Source organism: Mchenga conophoros, linkage group LG19 (genome assembly GCF_057382185.1).
Source record: "Mchenga conophoros isolate Kocher_MC1m ecotype Shallow Benthic linkage group LG19, M_conophoros_male_GT1.1, whole genome shotgun sequence".
NCBI classification, from domain to species: Eukaryota; Metazoa; Chordata; class Actinopteri; order Cichliformes; family Cichlidae; genus Mchenga; species Mchenga conophoros.
The window spans coordinates 16,364,424-16,386,676 of NC_140544.1; the positions used below are offsets into that span (position 1 = coordinate 16,364,424).

Here is a 22,253-nt window from a genome sequence, read left to right on the forward strand (position 1 = left end):
TTAACCTCCTAGGACCTGGTGTCCACATATGTGGACATCACATATTGGGTTGCCTAGAGTCTAGACCACAATACGAAATTTAGCTCTACGAGGGCCTGATATCCTCTTCTCAGAAACTACATCAGGTAAAAAGATAATTCTTTGGTTTTACATTCATCAGGTCCCAATCAGCCAAAATAGCAAAGACAAATTAAAAATGCATGCAATGAAAGAGTTGGGGTCTTAGGAGGTTAATGTACCTAAATGCATCAATTTAATATTAAACAGCATGGCTGTATTTTTGTATTTCCAAACAGTTATCTTTGCTGAATGTTGCCGCTTTCACTGTCTCATTTGACATAGGAAATTGATTTCACAGAGCCCAAAGATCTTCAGTAACAGTCTCCAAGCTCACACTTTATGGACTTGAGCAGCTTAAGAAGGATACATTGAAATGAGGGTCTATAATCCTTTTTCTTCTTGGATTTCTAATTAATGGTTCAGGGCAAGGATTGCACTTTGGATTGCACTTTTTGCTTAAAAATGTGAACACAGCAACCCGTCAATTCTTAATTTAAACAAAAAAATCTCAAGAAGGATTAAGAAAAATGAATGTTGATCTTCAAGTAACACTTCAAAGGAACTGACTGTCTCAAGTACTCACCCACCAAACAATTAACAGCTGAGAGAAGAAATCCAACTGTATGTATTCTAAAGCTAAAGATTACACTCAAGACTCAGTGTGCCACTTTGAAGAGAGAGTTTTTAGCCCATACTTAGATGTAATCAAGTTTCAGTAATCACTCTTACCTGTAAATGAGGACTTCATCTTCAGAACAATTGTACTGAAGCTGATACATTTTGACCTTTGGAGTTGCTTTGCTAACACTCCACTTGACCAGAGCAGAAACAGCGGTCACTTCTGATACAGACACCACCTTCTCTGGAAGAGTTTTAGGCTCCCCTTTACTGATCTTAGTAGAGCTTGTTATGTCTGACAGGCCTGACTTGTTCTGGGTGGTACGGTTTGTACCATTACTCAGATGGGGGAGTTGAATGATTGATAGTTCAATGGACGCTGTAGATTCTCCTGCAGCATTAGCAGCAATGCAGGTGAATGTACCGTAGTCCTTAGATGTGGTAACTGTTATATCCAGAGTCCCATTTTCATATACAGTTGCTCTGGAGGAGTTGCTAATCAAACGGTCATCAGGAGCAACCCAATGCACAGTTGGCATTGGATCGCCAACAGCTTTGCAGCGCAAGCTAGCTGTCTGTCCCTCGAGCACGAGCAATTTGTGTGTATGTTGTGTGATCAGAGGGGGCTCACACACAAATTCCTCCTCACGAACAGACCAAAAGTAGCGTCCCTTTAGACTGGCAGGAGAAGCACAGGTTTCCATATCGTCCTCCCGTTCCAGTCTCCGAAGCCAAAGCACTTCACAATTGCAGTGCAAAGGGTTTCCACCAAAGCTTAGTGAGAGCAGGGGTGCATATGGTGTGCTCATCACCACATTGCTCTGGGAACGTGCAAAGATAGGATCTGGAGGGAGCTTCTGAAGACGATTAGAGGTGAGGTCCAAGCGTGCCAGTTTGTCGAGATCTGTAAAGGTTCCCTCAGCAATGAAGGAGATGAGGTTATGGTCCAGACTCATTTGATGGAGGTTAACCATCTTTCGGATGGCCTCCCAAGGCACAGTGCGCAAGTTGTTATATGACAGATCAAGATCCTCCAGTGTCAGTAACAAGTCATCAAAGGCTACTTTAGAGATACGGCTCAATTGATTGTTGTTGAGGATCAGGTGTTGCAGGTTAACCAGTCCTCGGAGGTCATCTGGTCCCAGTTCAGTCAACCGGTTACTATCCAGGTGTAACGATCTTAATGTCTCCAGGTCAATAAATGAGAAAGGCTGGATGTCGCTGATGGTGTTCCGGGACAAAGTGAGATCCACCAGACCTGTCATATTGGCAAAGTCCAGGGTGGAGATCTTTAGGATGAAGTTGCCACCCAGCCGGAGCTCCACAGTTCGCCGGTCAATGTCTGGTGGAACAAAGAGCAGACCTTTGGAGGGGCATAAAGTCCCCAAGGACTCTGACAAGTTCTGGCAGACACAGTATTTGGGACATGCATGGACCATCGTAACTGCAGTTCCCAGGAACAGGAGACTGATGACCACTTTGTCCATGTTAGCTTATGCAACGAGGACCTGAAAAAAAGAAAAACAAAACAAAAGATAATCAGAATCAGAATACTTTATTGATCCCTGGGGGAAATTTACAACTTAGTTGTATGGAGACTAGTTTAACTACAGTATTACTACAGTATTAGCATTGGTTAGCTTAACATAAAGAACAAACTGTCCAAAGGAAACAAAACTGGGCTGATTAATATATTTTATCTCTTTCTAAAGGCTATGTCATGTTTGGGAAAAAGATTGTGACTTGGGTTGAAATACAGCCATTCACAACAAGTTGATGTGATGCCTTACTTCAATGGTTTTAAAGATGTAAACAGAAGACACTTGAATCAGAAGACTAAATCCAAACACCATACTTTTAATCCAACAAGCTAAATATCATTAACAGGTGACTGAAAATGAAAATGTAAGGTCCAAAAAACAGACAAAAAAAAAAAAACAATAAGATGCACAAAAGAACAAAAATACACAACAAAAATGTAGAAACTGGGAAAACACAAAGAACACTAGTTTGAAAGGAGAAAATGACATAATGGTGGAAACCATTAACTGCTTAGTACAAAACATAAAGATGATCAAGCAAGTTGATGGTAAAAGATTGTGAAGATAAGATATGGAGAACAATAATTGTATAATACGACCGTATGTAACAGAATTAAAACCCCATAACTATGACAATGACCAAGCATCTTTTTGTGACCCACTGTGAATGAGACCATTCTAACCATTGGTGTAAGGAGTGCATCAGCCCAACAACGCAAAGAAGACATTGTGCCTCTCTCTCAGATGCCAGTGGCTTTGATATAAAGACAGCATCCCACACCCTAGTAATGAGGACACGCTTGAATTAGGGGAACACAAACACACAAGGACGAAAAGTTTGTCAAAAACAAGGTGTATTTTTTGTTACAGTGCTCCATTAAGCTTTATGATCAAAACTAACGTTATACATTTTCAGTTGCATGTAACTTAATGAGCCTGTGTGATCATGGATTGTGTACAGGGTTGAGAGCCATAAAACCAGTTCTGACAGAATGCCAGTATAGTCTTTGGACCATATGGTCCAAAAGCGCTTGTTTAATGAGCAGGTCTGATATTTATGCTTGAGAATATTTTACATTAATATTCTCTATTATAACCTTCATATGCATGTACTTTGCAATGCAAAGAAGGTGTGAGAAATCACACGAGGATTGTCTGAATGAAGCTCAGGATTAAACTGTGCTAAGAAGCTATTTTTAATGACGCACATGCTTATAAGCTGTCATTACAGATACCGACATACATGCAGTGGAAACTAGTTCAAGTGTAGGGTACCTGAACTAGTTTCCACAACAAACAATGCATGTTGTGTTCTTTCTTGGGATGTTACACAATTTTGTTAAGACAAAATGCAAAAGTTACATGAACTACTCATTTACTACATTTTTTTTATGCTGTGCGCTATATATGATTTTACACAGTTTTTCTCATTTGTTTCCTTTTTTCATTGTGTCTGCACCATTGTAGTCAGAAATTTGGAAAGAATATTACACAAACCACATGTGTTAGACATGGAAAAAGTCAGCCTGCCTCTGTACATTAACAGTCCTCACACCTGGCTGACTGCTCCAAATGGATGGCCACACTTGACTTCATACAGCTAGCTTTTAATTCCCCCAGATATTTGTATCATTAATTCCTAATACACTCAAAACCTAAAAATCAATTTCAATCATCCTTTTTTTTTTACATGAGCAATTTTGATTAATGGGAAACTCTGCCTTGTAGTCTGCATGGTTCTCTCTAGAACCATGGAAGCATGGTTGTAATTTGTTTTACATTAACTACGTCAATTCAGATATTCATTATTATGTATGTGTGAGGTGCTAGTTGCAGCATTGTGACTTATGTGTGACTACCTTGCAACATCTCTTCATGTGTAGGCTGTGCTTTTCAATAACTTAGAAGAAGAAATATATGACTATTTTTTCTAATTTACAAAATCAATCTGTAATCATATCACAAATGCTTCCTCATTTGGGTTGTGTGTCACAGTGAAATGCTTAGAAAGCTCATGCAAAGTGGTTTGTTTTTTTTTTTGCAATACTCACTTTCACCAAAGAAGTTAATTTAAAAAAACAAAGCCAAAAAAACAGCGGAACTACCAAAATTATGATCCACAGTTTTGATGAGGCCAAATGGTACTATAAACCTTTTAATACCAAGAAGAAATACAACACAAAATTCTTAGAAATAAAAAAGCAACATGTTATAGATATATGAGAAAGAGAGAGAGAAAGAGAGATTTCTCATTTTTCAGTTCACACAGCTAAAGTCCTTTTCTTAATTTTTAGTATCGTAGAAAAAAGCTACAATGTGGTGCTAATATTTATGCTACAGACTTTTCTGAGGTTTCACTGTCTCAATCCTAATGTAACAATTTAAAATCAGCACTATTTAAAACTGTGAAACTCTGTGCAAAAGGTTTTTCTTTTAGCCAAGTACTGCAGGCTGGATGCCTACTGTTCTGACCCTCTCAGCGCTCTGAAGCTGATCCCCAAAAGGCCTCATGGTGAGAGCTGTCAGTGATGACAGACAGGTTGTCTCATGTACTCATTTTAATGGACACCATCTAGAAACAGCAGCTGAAAAGTCCTATAACCTCAAAGAATCTGCCTTTATATTTTATGTATCGTTTTTCATTGGCAGTTTTTCACTTGAAGGGTACAATTTTGGTGGGTAAATATTATCAAAAAATATAGAAATTCTGTAGAAATTCATATGTATTAGATATAATCTCAGAAAGATTCCTAGTATTATCTACGTATATTCAACGTGTATTACGATTACTGGGCAGAGAAATGTAGGCAGAAGAGATTCAGAGGTGACCTTTCAGGAAGAGAAGAGGTTCACTCACAAAGGCGTACAGTATAAACCGTGGACCATGTTTGAGGCCCATATCTATTTACTCATGACCTTTACCAAGCCTGCACCACCATCTAAAATTTACTGTAAGGGACAAAATAACAGAAATACCAACAAGGATATGTTCTATACAGTTCCACAGTACATCAATGACGCTGACATATAGTTCAATAAGAAGAGATCATTAGAAGGAATTGAGCATGGTTTATTTATGTACAGAATTCAATTTGAGGTATTTGGCGGTTAGACCTCAATGGGATTAGGGCAGGACCCCCTGGAGTCTAAACGCTGGTGGTGGAGATAAAGATGGAGTCTTGAATAGAGCCTGAATAATTAGAGATGGTGATCGGGGAGAGGGTTAGTTGGAGGAAGGAAACTGCAAGACAGACACAGTGAGATTTAAAGTACGCGGAGTGAAGGCTGATTGGCCGGCAGAAAGCCGATTGGACTAGACCAGTGATGTCACAATCAGCTTGACAGTGTGGGAAAGTGGAAGTGACTACAGATGAGTGACTACAGATGTTCCTTATTGATCTTACAGATAAGCTTCTGTGAAATTAATTCAACTTACGACACAACAATAGAAGTCGAACAAATAGACACAAAGTGTTCATCTACTTTGTTAGATATTTTATAGACATATATTTTATTGTAGTATTTTTGTAATATACTATATGTCTATGATTGCATCAAAAGTTCAGAGATCTTTTAGCACTGGGAAATATTCACCTTTTCAAATTTTTCGTATTGGTTGCTGTCTTTGTATGAGACTCTTTATCCACTTTATGTAAAAATGCCGCCCATATGTACTTTTAAACAGAATTCATGAGCAATAAAAGCGATTATTTTTTCCTGAGGCACGTAATATAGAATATTATTGCACCATTAGGAGCTTCTGCTTGAGCTCCTTGAATTTAGTTTCATAAATGAATTTATAAATCCATGAGCAAATGCAGTTTTCAAACTTCTTGTTCTTGTATTTTATCGGTAAAGGTTCCACACAGTAATGTGGAGAAATGCGAGATTAGAGTAATTAATGTTTTTTTTTTCTTGTTTTGTCCATTTGCTGAAAGAGAACATGTATTATTGGAAATTATTTTCTGTCAGAAACAAACCAGAAAGAAATCTTATTGACTGCTAAAATGCACTGATTGGACAGCTGATGGCTTTCAGTCAGTTTGAACTAGATTGAAGTATTATTCAGGTGACCCCAAACTTTTTATACATTATAAACTGAGTAAGAAATCTAGCTGAAAGCAAGGTATATACTTAGTTGTATGGAGACTAGTTTAACTACAGTATTACTACAGTATTAGCATTGGTTAGCTTAACATAAAGAACAAACTGTCCAAAGGAAACAAAACTGGGCTGATTAATATATTTTATCTCTTTCTAAAGGCTATGTCATGTTTGGGAAAAAGATTGTGACTTGGGTTGAAATACAGCCATTCACAACAAGTTGATGTGATGCCTTACTTCAATGGTTTTAAAGATGTAAACAGAAGACACTTGAATCAGAAGACTAAATCCAAACACCATACTTTTAATCCAACAAGCTAAATATCATTAACAGGTGACTGAAAATGAAAATGTAAGGTCCAAAAAACAGACAAAAAACAAACAAACAATAAGATGCACAAAAGAACAAAAATACACAACAAAAATGTAGAAACTGGGAAAACACAAAGAACACTAGTTTGAAAGGAGAAAATGACATAATGGTGGAAACCATTAACTGCTTAGTACAAAACATAAAGATGATCAAGCAAGTTGATGGTAAAAGATTGTGAAGATAAGATATGGAGAACAATAATTGTATAATACGACCGTATGTAACAGAATTAAAACCCCATAACTATGACAATGACCAAGCATCTTTTTGTGACCCACTGTGAATGAGACCATTCTAACCATTGGTGTAAGGAGTGCATCAGCCCAACAACGCAAAGAAGACATTGTGCCTCTCTCTCAGATGCCAGTGGCTTTGATATAAAGACAGCATCCCACACCCTAGTAATGAGGACACGCTTGAATTAGGGGAACACAAACACACAAGGACGAAAAGTTTGTCAAAAACAAGGTGTATTTTGTAAGTGGAAATTTGTTGTACAAGGGTAACCATCACATGAACATGCTTACACAGCTGTGTTGCCATCTGTTAGACAAAAATCCGACTGTACTATATAGGTTGAGTTAGCCCTGAGGGAGATGACGGTCACTCTGATGGTTTTGCCTTCCCTTGGCACCAACAAAGCCTTGTCCGCATCAGTTTAATTCCTAATGCAGGTAAGCCAGGCTGTAAACGTCAGGACAATCTATGTTATACAAATTTTCATTCTTTCTTCGACCCATTGTCGTGTTAAAAGAAAAAACAATAAAACCTCTAGCTGAGTCCTTTCACCGAGATTTGTCCTTTTTTGCCTCAGTTGTCAGCTTTGTTCACAAATCTTCCAATACATTGCTGTCTCCTTAACAACGGGAAGAGAGCGCAGTGCAGACGGAGCTGGACTCTCGAGCATTACATCTTTCTCTTTCTTCTGGTATGCTTTGATAAAACATGTCACAGGCTGACAGCTCAGTAAGCCTGACTGTGCTACATACAATCCACTGATGTCATGTTGCATCATTTGTGGGTGCTGACGCTCAAAGTAGTGACAACAGCTCTCTCTCACTACCGTACGGGGTTGCCAGCACATATAAAGGTGCCTTACGCAGGTGTAAAATGACAGGCTAAGCAGTCTTCTTCCTTTCATGTAATATAAATCTTTTGATTTGATTATTAGAATATATATGTGAGAGTATATACAAGCATAAGAGGACAACTGCTCACAGGATTTAGAAAGTGAATTTTGCAATTCTGGAATAATCTCGACAAAAGATGGAAATTATCAGAGTGAAAAATGGAGGGAGGATACAATGGCTGAAACCTTCTCTGGATGTTAACCAAAGTAATCTGTGTGCTCAGTCAAACATACGTGTTGCACAGAATTGCCAGTGACTGGTAGCAAAGAAAAGATTAACTGAATAGCTCCACCTTTCCAGAACACAAAAGCCAGCTACTGAGGATTACATCAACCAGCTGTGAGCTCGTCTTTTCAGCTACCTGTCCTGACAAGCTTCTCAGACATGGCTCTATGAATTACATGCAGTCCTGTATCAGACTTGAACCTCCTGGATAGCTGCACAAGCAGACTGAGGCAAAGCTTGGAGGGAGTCTTGGCACAACAAAGTTCTGTTGTACCAAGAGTTTTTTTTCTTTTTCAGAAGGGTGCTCTGATGTTAAATTGGAAATTTCACCACTGCCAGCTGATTTTTGGATTCTAGAGACAATTTTTAAGTCTGGACAAGCTTCACTCTTGAGGGTGACAAGTGTCTAAATCCTGTCCAGACTTTCCTTCAGCAGATTCACACACACAGCCTTTTGTCTATAGAGATAATAGAAAATACTTTACTGTAGGATACTAAAGGAAGAAATGGGATCAAGCTATTAAACTGTTCTAAGGTCCTTTCTGTTCCCCATCTAAATCTGCACACTGCGTGTTATATACTGAATACAAAAATACAAAACCAATGATGAACTGAGTGTTGGTACAGTCAGTAGAGAAATGACAGATACAGATAATATCCTAAATTTAATGATATTTGTTGTAAACCATAAAACACTAATAAAGTGATTAAAGGACTGTAAATTTAGTTAGCTCTTCTGTGCGCTGTGGTTAAGCTCCATGCTTGGCACCTTTCTTTTTAATGAGGACAGAGTAACAAAGTGAGAACAGTTATTTCTGGTGTCCAGGAAATGCCAGTGCAGCATTAAGCAGTCTGGCTGGTTAATGGTGGGCATTGGGGCACTTTCTCTCTTTTCAATTATCCAGAAAAAAACGAAAAACAAACTCTACTTATTCAAGTTAAACATAAATTATTGATCCATCTTCTTCCACTAATCCAATTCAGTGTCATGGGGCAAGAGTGCTGGAGGCTATCCCAGCACAAGAGGCAGGGTATACCCTAGACAGGTTGCCAGTCCATCACAGGGTCAACAGAGAGAGCGAGGGAGAGACAACTATTCACAAAATTATTCACAAAGATTACGCAAAGACATCTGCCAATTTTCCCAGAACTGGACTTCCCAGGAAATTCGCCACATGCTCAGACTGCAAAATAACCCAAGAGCGACATCAGATACTCCAGACCTAAGTTGACATGTTAAACATTAAAGGTAATATTAGAACACTTGGGAAAAACACTGAAAGACTTGTCTTTAAAAAGATACATAAAAGCTTAGATTTGAGAGAGGGTGTACTTTCTTTTCATCATGGCTATATTTCTATAGTAGTAGCCAGGTAAGTACTTTAATCTTTGCAAGCAGGTGACTCAAGACTGACCAATTAAATCTAATCTAACAAGCTGTATATATTTTATAGATATACAAGCATTTCCCAGCCAGCATTTTTTTGTATTATGCTGGTGTTTATTTCACTGCTCCTAATGATGGTTTGAAAAAAAAGGAAATTCATATTTGCTGAGAAGGAAACTAAAAGTTAAGAAAGCTACAGAAAAAAACATCCCAAAACAAAACAAAACCAACTTGTCATATGTTCATAAATCTGTTATGGAAGAAAAAATATTACCAGTTGTATAGTTATGTTTCAATCTTACACAAACTACTCATCTCTTCTTGGTTTCTATCAGTCTCCTTTCCTCTCATTACAGACAGAAGTTATTCAAATATATCTCAAGTCTGAGATGAAATCTAACTGAAAGACATAAAATTTCCAGGATGTTTAACTATAAAATGAAAATAAAAAATCCACACTTTGCCTTCAGCCTCACACAGCTTATGAAGTCATTACACAATTAGACGGGGCTATGTAAGACACAACTAAACAGATCTATTCTTTGTGGGTGGGTAAAGAAGCAAACTTTGATATGGCAGACTTAACTTTTGTTGAAAATGAGACGTTCTTGAAAGCTGTGTTCACTTCAATTCTTAGTCAGTGAGTGTGTTAGCTGTGGGCTACAACTTCAGCCCTGTGTTTGCTACATTTTGGCTTTTAAAAGTAAATTGAATTAGTTGTTAACAGCACCTTTAATGTACAAAAAAGAAAAGGATCACTATCAAGAGTACCAAGAGGGATTTGTTTTCCCCTACGCTTTCTCTGTCTTAGATTTAAGGATATGTATTTCCAATGAACATGTAATATTGACATCCTTGCAAAGTTTAATTCACACTGAATCTCTGAAAATATCAGTTACTGATGATGTTGAACTTATTTCCTGTTGTTGCTGTTATTGCTTTACATTTCACCCTATGTAGCAGTTTTGCGTCGTGTTTCTCAAATAAGTTGTCTAATAAACGAACCAATAGTTCAGGAAAAGAAAGCCTAATTGCATTTGAGCAAAAACAAATCTCCCTAAGCTTTCTTTTCAGCACTGTTTGCAGCATGCACTTGCTGATACATCAACATCTTTGACATCATTAACATTTGCAGGGTGTGAGTGGGTGTGTGTAAGTTCTCTGTGAGCATATGAGTAACCCTTTGTTTTACTGTTTCTTCCCTACATTTTCATTCATCACACATGACAGCCACGTCATAAACAAGTCATCAAAGTAGCAAAAGGCAGACATGTTAAAGCTGTGTAGGCCTACCTTCTTCATTCCTCTAGTTTACCTTTGTCATGTGCTCAGTGCAGGCATATCGCTGACATCCAAAGGCAAACACATGTTGTCACGCACGTGATAATTAATCAAAGAATACTCACAAACCCTGCAATAAAGATAAAGATTTCCTGCCCTTGCACAGAAATGAGTGCTAACAACAGGAGGTGGGGTGCGGGGAAGATGGCGGGTACTGTAGGTGAGGAAGGGGGTGGGGGGTTGAACACCCTCAAACAGCAACAAATTAATTGATGCCAACTTGAGGCCAGCAGTTAGAAATGTGACTGTTCATCATTTTAAAGCTATTTTCTGACCCAATTAACCTTTATCAAATTAGACAATGTCCATCTATCGCTGTTGTTTTGTCTGGCATAATAATATCTCACATGCTAAAATTCCATAATGTTTTCAAGTCTAAAAAAGGCAGAGAAGCAATTTGGACAATGCTAGTGGTCTTTAGATTAAAAAAAAAATTAATAAAAATGTTAATAAGTTTTAAGATAAATTAAGACGTGAGCTGCCAGAGTCTTAAGCCAAGTAAGAAGCTTGATCATGATGGCTATACAATGTGCACAGGCAGTCTGGAATGTCTGATATGAGCTTAATTCATATTCAGCAGATAATGTGCCAGTGGAGGTGAAGCTGAATCATCTGAGCAGAACAGGTTGCACTGAATTGTCAGGGATATTGTGCAACAAAAATGTGCCAGAAGCATGATTAAGACGCGGATCCTGCAGATGGAGAGTCGGGCTTTGACAGGGTTTTATTTTCTTTTCAACCACCATAATGATGTAGGCTGCTTAAACCATCTGGAGGTTGTCGCACAGTGACACACACTTGACGCCGCTCCTCCTAGGTAAAGAAATTAGCTGGTGACATCGTTGTTGGTCACTGGCATTTCAGTCCCGTCACGTGAGAGTTGTAATTACTCAGATTCTTTCACTGAATGCTTCAGTTTGAATTTTAGCTGGCTGAGGCAGTTTCCCCATTGATATCGTTTTTCAGCAGATGTGTTGAAAGCTCGCTGTGGGCAGCTCGTCCAAACAAACTACAGTGAAAATGCTGATCATTGAAAAGCTGTCACACAATTATTTTATGCCAAACAGTGTAGCAAAGGCTCAACTATACCTGTATGTGTGACTTATCCGTCAGGTCTGTTGTTAGCCATAAAGTTAAGACTGCAGCAAAGCAATTAGTTTAAGAGGAGAGAGCTACAGCAAACCAAAAAGAGTCTGTAATCATGACTGCACCACAGTTTTTACAGTCCTTTCATTCATTACTTTTTTATTTTCATGTTTAACCATGTTTAGTTTATATAAAAGGCCCTGAATAAAAAGTAAAAAAAAAGCAACGAATAGAGAGAAGAATCACAACAAACTAGCGTTTTAGAATATTGTAATGACAAAATTACTAAAGAATTACCCAATTCTGTAGCTGCTAATAGGAGGGGTTTAGTAGTATACAAGGATATATTGTAAAATTGTATTGTAGGGATGAGTCAGTATTCTGTGCACTTTCAGAAATCTCCCACTCAAATTTGACTTTAAAGCTATATATATAGTTCCAGTGGTGGATACGCTCTTGTATTCATCACATAACATCCCTCACACCACCTGAGGCAAGTCATAGGTTCTGCTCCGTATCAGACTTAAATGGGTAATTGACAAGTCATTGCCTACGCCTCATGCTCTTGCTCCCTTTATCCAACTAAAACATCTTACTTGTGTCTCTTATTCATTCAATATTTAGTTGGCCTCTTGCACAATACTGCTGAAATTTCAGATCAGACCTTCTGAACCGTTCAAGTGTGAGATGGAGCAAAGCGTAACATATTCAGGGTCATGACAGTGTACATGTGTATCTCTGCATTATCACTTTTTTTGTACGTATTCCTATGCTTGACAGCATGCCTAACACGAGAATCAAGATCCTGAGACACACAAGGCCTGAGGATAAGAAATTAATAAATATGCAAGTTGTGAAGTCATATTTTATTCATAGTGATTTGCCTCAAGCCTGAATTATACTTTTTGCACCCACGAGTCCGCTAGGGTCCACTCAGCTCCGCTTGACCTGAGTGAAAATCTCCATCAGATGGTGAGTAAAAGGGTCTGTGTGGATGCCAGTGTTTGCCTGAAATTTGTAACCTTGCAGACTAGACCATGGGGAATTTAAATTATGCCATTACAATGGACAAACTACACATTCACCCCAGCTGGTAGACTTCAAGCGGACATCAAAGAAGTATAAAAGGAATGATTGCTCATCTGTTGGGCCTTGAGCTGACTGTGTCTGTGTCTGCAACACAATCCAGGCATCAGTGTAAAAAAGCCAAAAGGCTAATGCTGTAGGAAAGAAAACATCTTAAAGACTCAAAGTTCTCGAAAATCTACAGTGAATTTTTATATGACAAACTTTTGGGCAAGTAATTATAATAAGTACATTACAAAATCATCTTGTATCTCAAATCCACATTATTTATTTACTGGGTTAAAAAAACTTCATTCTTTCTTAATTACACATCTTAAAAGATATAAAAACTTGATCCAACATAAAAACATAGTTTTGAACATTTCACATGAAAGATTTTCCTTACTTTTTACCGTGGTTTTCTCACTGTAGCTAATATCATATAGAAATGCTCTTTAACTTTTATTATGATAAAGATCCCTCTGCTTCCTCCCACTAGCTGCAACACTTAGTTGCAGCGATGCTAACAAGCCCATTTTTTTCATAAAAAATATCTTATATGCTAAACTCAGTGATCCAAATAAATTAGTGTCTGTTGTTTGTTTTGAAGCAAAATACAAATACACTCCTTGTGCAGAGGATATCTAATACCACTGCTAGCAAAGCTACAATCAATCTGTGGCTAATGATGCCCCACATTCTCTCACAGGGCCTAAACATGGAGATGATTATAGCAGTTAGGTATGTCTGGCTCTTTCCCCAGAGGAACATTTTGAATTAATTGCAGACTGACAAATAGTGAAAGTCCCCATGCCCACCCTTCTAGCCCTAGGTCAAGCACAAAATGAAACAAATGGAAAAAGTGAAACAGGGGAGATGTTTCTATTAGGAAGGCACACTATTCAACAAAGGAGGACTGGGAGTCGAATTAATACACATAAATTGCAGTATTTGTCCTATGAGGTAAGCATAGCTTCTAGATAAAAAATGACTGTGATAAACTACAGCCCATTGCTCAGATTTTCTATTCACAATCACTATGTGAAGGAATATTTAGATTTTCCAAGGTCAACTTTTACAGAGTGCCTCTTTGCAAGTTCAAACACACATTTCCTCACCTTTGTGCCAGTATTTGATAAACAGGCCACTCATAGAGCTTTCATATTAGCAGTGGATGAAACTACAGTGTAATGGTCATTTTTTAGTGATACAACCACAAAACCTATTAGCATAGGTAAGGGTTTCCTCAGTCTATTTAGGGTATTTTTTTACTTATTGTTTTGTTTTTACAGAAAGTGAGTTTAGGGGAAAAAACCCAAAAGGCAACAATAACAATAAAACTTCAGGTGCACAACTTCTGAGTGCACTCTGAGCACAGTGGCTCCCATCATTTGTAAATGGGAGATGTTTGGAACCACCAGGACTTCCTAGAGCTGGACAAACAGCTTAGGTCAGGGAGGTAACCAAGAACCCAATGGCCACTCTGACAGAGCTCCAGTGTTGCTCTCTGAAGAGCAACACTGCAGGCTGTCCTTTTGTGTGTTTTTTTTTTCAGAAGGCCTGCAGCACTTCACGAATCAGGCCTTGTAGAGTGACAGCCTGACTAAAGTTTTCCAAAGGCACTTGAAGGGCCCTCAGACCTTGAGAAACAAAATTCTCTGGGCAGATGAAACAAATACTGAACTCTTTGGGCTGAATGCCAAGCGTCATGTTTAGAGGAAACTAGGCACCACTTATCACCTGACCAATATCTTCCCTATACCGAAGTATGGTGGTGGCAGCATCATGCTGTGGGGATTTTTTTGGCAGCAGGAACTGGGAGACTAGTGACGGAAAGGTGAATGCAGCCATGTATAGAGACATCCTTGATGATAACCTGCTCCTGGGTTTTCTGAACCTCAGACTGGAGAAAAGGTTCATCTTCCAATAGGACAATGGCCCTTGAGTGGCCCAGCCAGAGACCAGCCTTGAACACATCTGAAAAAAGATCTGAATATGGCTATCAACCGGTGCTCCCAAATGAAACCTCCCCTAGAGGAGAGAAGAATGCAGAGAAGAAAGGGAGAAACTGCCCAAAAATTAAGTTTTGTGTGTGTGTTCCTACTGTACCCAGTCCAGACGTTAGGGCCTAAATTAAAGTAGCTGGTTGGGTTTGCAGTTCACAATTTCTGAAAGCTGGTGATGACGACAACATATTACACTGACAATTAAAATTATGTGTAAAGGCTTGTTGTTTTCTATGGGAAAGCATATAATTCCACATAACATGGCTCAGCCATGGAATATATAGGGTCATGATCATTTCATGTTTTTCTGTGAGACTAGGGTGTTCCACTTCTATTGTATAGTATATTCTTGGCACTGTCCTTCAGACATTGTGAAAAAAAAATCCTGGCCAGTGGTCTCCCTGGACACTCCGTCAAACCCCCCCCCAAAAAGAAAAAAAAATTCAAAAGAATCTCAGAAGGAATAGAACCAGCTCACTCGCTCTCTTATCAGAGGCTGCCAGATGCCAACCCACAACATCATCCCACACACAGCCTGAAGGTGCACCACAACATGGAGCCATTGCAGTGGGGAGTGAGAATGAGGGGGAGAGTGAGATACAGTAGAGAGGAGGGTGGAAAAGGAAGAAAGAGATGTATAGCCTAGGAACATTCAGAAGGAAAAGTGGATCACGGTGCGAAGGAGGGTCGACTGGAGCAGAGGGAGTCCGGGCAAAAAAACTTATGGAGACCAATCGCCTTTTCCCCCTGCTGTGCCCGATAGGCTAAAGACCAAAGAAAGGAGAGAAACAACTGTAGATATTCTCTGTTACCATGAAAAGAGAGAAAAAATGTGTTTTATGATGGTTCCCACGTAAGCTTTGTGGCAACAGTAAAGATGATGCAAATCACTTGTGAGTAACAGCCTCCATCCATCACCCTTGTTACAGCTCCAATGTATAGCACAACACCAGCGGCAAAGCCACTCAAGCTCACATTGTATGCAAAAGCCTACAGGCTGTCTTTTTCTGTGGGTGGAAGATTTTCTTAATTTTACATGTGGAAGGCAGAAAACCTTTTACCAGAGTGAGACACACTGTTTGATCAAGCCATCTGTGATTAGATTTTGACAGGCTGCTCAAAGTGTGCTGGTTGACAGCCTCAAAATTCAATTTTATTTCACTTTCTCATGTGCTCTGCTTAAAGACTACCATCTATGGTGACATTCAGATGCACACACAAACAGACACACACTCATGCACACGATGGCTGGCAGCTGTTCAGTGCCTTAACTTCTTTTTCAAGCCACCAGAAAAAGCTGATTACTGGCACCAGTCATCCTCCAACCAAACGGCAGAGAGCTAGCAGAGTATGAGAGCAGAACATTTAAGTTTAAGAGGAAGACAGAGGAAGACAGGAACATACAAGAAGCTGTCATGGAAAGCACTGAGCCTTGTATAGATACATAATTTGAGCGTGCCAGGTGAAAGAGAGAGGGAGGCAGCTTAATGTGGATGTTTTAAATGGTTAAAGCAACACTGTCAAATGTCAAAGAATAGAACTGGTTGAACCTGATTAATGATGAATAGCTTATATAACAAAAAACAAGCTAAGGTGCTACTTAGCAAAGTACAAAGTAAATGGCCTGTATGGTAAATGGCCTGTATTTATATAGCGCTTTCCTAGTCCCTAAGGACCCCAAAGCGCTTTACATATCCAGTCATTCACCCATTCACACACACATTCACACACTGGTGATGGCAAGCTACATTGTAGCCACAGGCGCACTGACAGAGGCGAGGCTGCCGGACACTGGCGCCACCGGGCCCTCTGACTACTTAAAGGCATCGTAAGAGTGGCAATCATATGGTTATTTAGGATAATACATGATGTACATAGTTTAGAAAATGCTTCAAGTCTCAGTTCTCCATATTCATTAGTTTTGGTGTGTGAATCTGGACTGTAGATTGCAGATTGCTACCGGCATAGTTTTTGTAGTGGTAGCTTATCTGCTACCTTGGTTGTAATGACTGTTTTGATTCTATTAGATTGAAGCAGTCTGGTCAATGTTCTCTGACCTCTTGCATAAAAGAGGTACTGAATATTTTCTCATTTCCACGCCACTTTCTGTAAACCTTACAGATGACTGTGCAGGAACAAACCCTTTGGGATGATCTCCCTGTTGGAGCTCAGTCTGGGGGGAGTTATTTTTTCTCCTCGTCTTTCCTCATGTTGTGCATTTTCCATTGTTATACCTCTCTGACCTGTCTTCCCCATATGATGTTGTAATGTATGTATGGTTGGAAGGGTAAGATGGCACTGGCAAAGGTCAGTGGTCTTAACCTAACAAATTTCCCACACGTGGGACTAATAAAGTTTATCTTATCTTATCTTATCTTATCTTACTTTAGCTTCCTCTCAAAGACATGTGTGTGGTTCGGTTAGCTGGTAGCCACAGACGTGAAGGTGAGCATGAATTCTTTCCCGTAGATATTTGTTGGCCCTGCAACAAATTCCAGTCTGTACTTTGCCTGTTAATCTCGAGGACCATTAGGATTTGTATTTAACAAAATCATGTAGACTGATAAGATAATTCATTTTTAAAACAAGTCTGAAACATGACAAAAATAACAAAATGCACTACAGAGTGATCTCCTTTTAAATCAGTGTATTAAGATTACCATGCCACAACTCTTAAAGTATTTTTTTCTAATAAGATGAAATCATACAAAATCTTCCAGCAGCTGTAAAGTCTGAAATGATCAGAAATTAACTCATATATTCCAGTCATACACTGATATGAAGTATATTGACCTTATTAACTACTATTGGCCAACTGACAAATAATGTAGCACTTGCCAGTCTCAGTGGCCCATGTATTTGTTATTCAACATCAGTTGGAAGTTTTTATTTTCCATTGTTCGATCTCTGAAGTCCGAGTTATCGTCAATGCTGCCTCCATCCCTAGTCCTTACCCTAAGGATTGAGTGCAGGGTTCAAATTGGGGTCATCACTGACATTGGCTTAGATCTCATAGGGATACCTTATCTGACCTACTGACCTCACAGTAAGGGAAGTGGAAGCTTTACTTATTTTGGCTGACCTGCTCAAACAATGCAAGCACATGAAATGTCTAGACAGTCAGAGGGAAAGTGTTTGCAAGAGGAATTAATGCTGCCATCTGTAATCCAAACTTTACCCAACACGGAGAACTCTAAAGTGCTAAACTCCACCCATCTGTCAGTGCAAGAAGGATAAAACAAATACCAAGAACTGTAAACAAATATAAATTTAACCCAAGCCTATCCTCAGATTGAGAGAAAGCTAATCAGTCTGTTGACAGATATGATATGAGGTGATTAGTCTCCATTTGTGGCTCGCAAACACTCATGCCAGGAAAATATGTGGCTATTCAGAAGACTGTCCATATGGGGAATTGTTATATAATTCATACTGCATGTGTTAAAGAGCTTAAGCTTGCTGAATGAGAGACAAGAGGCTTGAAATAGGGTCCCTCATATACAATGAGTCTACATGTTTGCAAAATGGCTGACAGGTAGAACTCATTGAAGAGAAATATGCCTGGGACAGAGGTACACAATGGGGGGAGAATATGAAGGGCACAAAAGTAATCAGCCAGCTGTCAGCCAGCTTTTTGTCAAACAGGAACATGTCTGATGTGAATCTTCCATTGTAGGGAGAATGAAGGATGTTTCAAATGTGTTTGAAGATGAGCTGCTAGAATAGATTCCCATCAAATCAAAATAATCTGCATGAAATTCAGAAAGCCAATATTCCTGCTACAATAAAAGGATTAACTTTTGTTTCTTGTTTCTTATTCAATATGTGATTTCCTTTCAAAGTCTGATAAGAGTCCATTTTAATTAGTATCAGCAATAATAAAAGATAATGAAAGAAATCAAAGTGACGTATGATTAAAGCTGGCAGCAATTTGGAGAATCGTCCCTTTGATGTGAGATGCACTTTGCTGCATATTCTGTATAGTGATATAGTGAACGTCCCTGTCACAGATGCTGATGCCTCTTTTTGTCATCTTCCATCAGTGAAGGCTTGCGCGCATATACATCCAAATAAATAAATAAACAGTAGCAGGAAAATTATAGTAGGCTTGAAGATAAATACTTTTCAGAGTCTCCCCACCTCTGAACTCTGTGGGCTTTGTGGTGTCACCAGTATATAATCAACTTGTGATACTGGAGGCAGCAAAGGCAAAGGCACAACTCTGTTATTTTTATTTTTTTATTTTTTTTGTTTTGTTCTGTTGGCGTCATCTGTTAGAGTTAAATTTCTAATTCAGCTCTCTCCACACTACATTCTCTTCTTCCTGTGCTGCATCACAGTTCAGAAAACAGATGTCTAAAAGTAACCATTTCAAAATAAAGTCTGGCCTAGGTTCTACTAATTTATCTTAACAACAAACAGGCTTTTTTTTACGATTGCATTACCACCATGGTTCAAATGGTATAATCCGTTAAGGTCTGACTAATGATAAATCACACGTAGCATTAGTATCAGTATGAAAATTGGGTTTTACGACTACAGCTGCAGAGCACATAATGCACACTGTGGCTCGATAAGCTGTGGGGATGATTGTGCTGACCATAGATGCCCATTCAGTAAAGTATATTGATTGAAATACAACATTCAAAGCAAGTGTCAGAAAGAGCAGTGTGTGTACTGTCAAACTCAGTCTGGAGGCCTCCTGAAATCCATTTATCGATCCTTGCTGGATGCTCACTGCTTCTTTTGACAAGGTACCCTCAGAAGGATGTCATTGATGCACAGTACTTCAAAAATCCTATACTCCTGCACCACGTAAAGCAGTTTGATTCTAAACTCTAGCTCTTTTGTACCTTATTGTTCTCTTTTTAAAGGAGTCCTTTAAATGTTTTAACAATATTAATGATCTGGAACAATTCTTTCTTCACTTTAAAGAGAACAAATCTTACTAACTTTGAAAATCTATGCTGAGGACATGTCACCTGTGAATTATGTTTGTAGTTAAGTGTTCGTGGTGTTTCTTCTCTTCATCTTTTCAGATTTAAATTAGATTCGATTTTCTGTGTTGGTTTATTTCTTGTCCTCACTGCATTTGAATCTCATAGACTCTGATAACTGTACAATATATTTTCCAGCACCATAAGAGACATCTGGCCTCATATACTAAAGAGGATTTGTCACCAGTTAGTTCCTTTTTTTATTCTGTCTGTCATTTCAATCAGACACTTTTTGAAAAAGTGCTCAATTTTTCCCACGCACTTGTGAGAACATGTTCAGGGGGATAAAAGAAGACCTTGGACTCATGCTTTCCTCTCAAAAACATTTCCAAAGCATAAAAATAATGCAGAAGCTATGATGCAATGAGAAGCAATGAAACATGTTGGACTACCATATTTCTGTCTACATACTTGTCCACAAAAGCCCTACACTTGATGTTGTACTGAAATTGAAAGCTAATCACAGAGGGGAGACAGGTGAGGGACAGCACCAGGAAAAAGAAGAAAGTTGAAACTGCAAATGATTTATAGAGGAAAAAAATGATACAGTATCACAAAAAAGATGCTCTTTCTTATCAGGATTGATCTTCTGCCTTTTGACTCTGTGTTAAACAGCAAAACAACTTTTCTTCCTCTCCACAGTGAGAAAAACACATCTGACAAAAGCACATGCCCGCTTGTGCAAATTTTAGCAGCATTAGCTGAGCTCCGGGGGGGTTGTCACACTGAATAGGGGAGTGGGATCAAAAACTTAGCGCTGATTAATTCTCCTCTTTTTCAGAAACTCTTCAATGTGTGCAACAGGTTTGAGCAACAGAGATGGCCTAGTTTGATTTAAATTTCTTTAGCTGATGGGTGCCGCTGCAGAGGGTTTCATTTGTGGACTGAATCTCATTAATTATCACATGAAATCACATCAATAAAACACAAAGTAATCCCGTGGTAATAAGTAATTACATCAAGCGATAAAGAAATATTCTTGTTGTTGTTCCAGTTGAATGCTGCAATAATAATATTCATCTGCTTTGATCAAGTAAGAAGACCTGCTGTATTAAACTAAAACTGGGTTTGTAACTTCACCTTGACTGAGCTTCGTGACCCCTGCTGCGACTAAAATGGTAAAATGGCCTGTATTTATATAGCGCTTTACTAGTCCCTAAGGACCCCAAAGCGCTTTACACAACCAGTCATCCACCCATTCACACACTGGTGATGGCAAGCTACATTGTAGCCACAGCCCCCCTGGGGCGCACTGACAGAAGCGAGGCTGCCGGACACTGGCGCCACCGGGCCCTCTGACCACCACCAGTAGGCAACGGGTGAAGTGTCTTGCCCAAGGACACAACGACCGAGACTGTCCAAGCCGGGGCTCGAACCGGCAACCTTCCGATTACAAGGCGAACTCCCAACTCTTAAGCCATGATCGCCCCATAAAGGACGAGAAAATCATGTTGGAAATGTTTGAAGATTTTGAATTTTTAACTACATAAATAATAAGTTTAGATCAGGGGTAGGCAACACTAGGCCTCGAGTACCAGTGTCCTGCAGGTTTTAGATATCACCCTGGGTCAACACACCTGAATCAAATGATTAGTTCATTACCAGCCCCCTGGAGAACTTCAATACATGTTGAGGAGGTAATTTAGCCATTTGAATCAGCTGTGTTTGATCAAGGAAACATCTAAAACCTGCAGGACACCGGCACTCGAGGCCTGGAGTTGCCTACCCCTGGTTTAGATCAACTTCCAGCTTGAAATAGTTATAATATACAGAAACTTGATTCTACAAAATACCTGCCTGTATTATGAAGCACTGCTGAAAACTCCAATTTAGAGGCATATGGCAATAATTGTGTAAAAGGGTCATTTCAAATGCATTGATGGGTTTTCCAGGATTAAAATGAAGAACAGTCAGGTCAGTCTGCATTACATTTTTCTGGTTTTAATGACTTCCTTTCAGTGATGATAACTACATCCGTCGTTAAACACAAGAACGCGTTTTGTGCTCTGGATTTTCAAAGGCGTCACTTGAAGCTGCACTTGCTGATGTCTTCATAACGACAATAACAACTACACCAGTCAGCCACAATGTGGATGACATTTCATAAAAATTCTACTTGGAAACTTTATTTTCCATCAACTTTTTTCTGCTTCTGAATTTTAAGAAGCAAAAACCAAAACACTTTAAAAGAAAAGACAATTTCTCTTTAATGAGACTGTGTTAAACTCCAAGAACACTGGGACTTACATTTCCCATGATACAACTCTGTGGTGTATTTCTTGTAAACACTTGTCTTAAAAAGTCATTGGTTCTGGTTTGT

General features: G+C 39.0%; 1 protein-coding gene across 4 annotated transcripts in view; it reads right to left on the reverse strand.

The window, feature by feature from the left end:
- Positions 1–22,253, reverse strand: part of LOC146551962 (leucine-rich repeat and fibronectin type-III domain-containing protein 2) — a 140,100-nt gene that overhangs the window by 8,652 nt on the left and 109,195 nt on the right. For all 4 annotated transcript variants that reach the window (XM_085258185.1, XM_085258183.1, XM_085258184.1 and 1 more), the window contains one exon: positions 790–2,186. In XM_085258185.1, coding sequence (XP_085114311.1) covers positions 790–2,165 — 1,376 coding nt within the window. In that variant the 5' untranslated portion in view covers positions 2,166–2,186. The remainder of the gene's footprint in view (positions 1–789; positions 2,187–22,253) is intronic.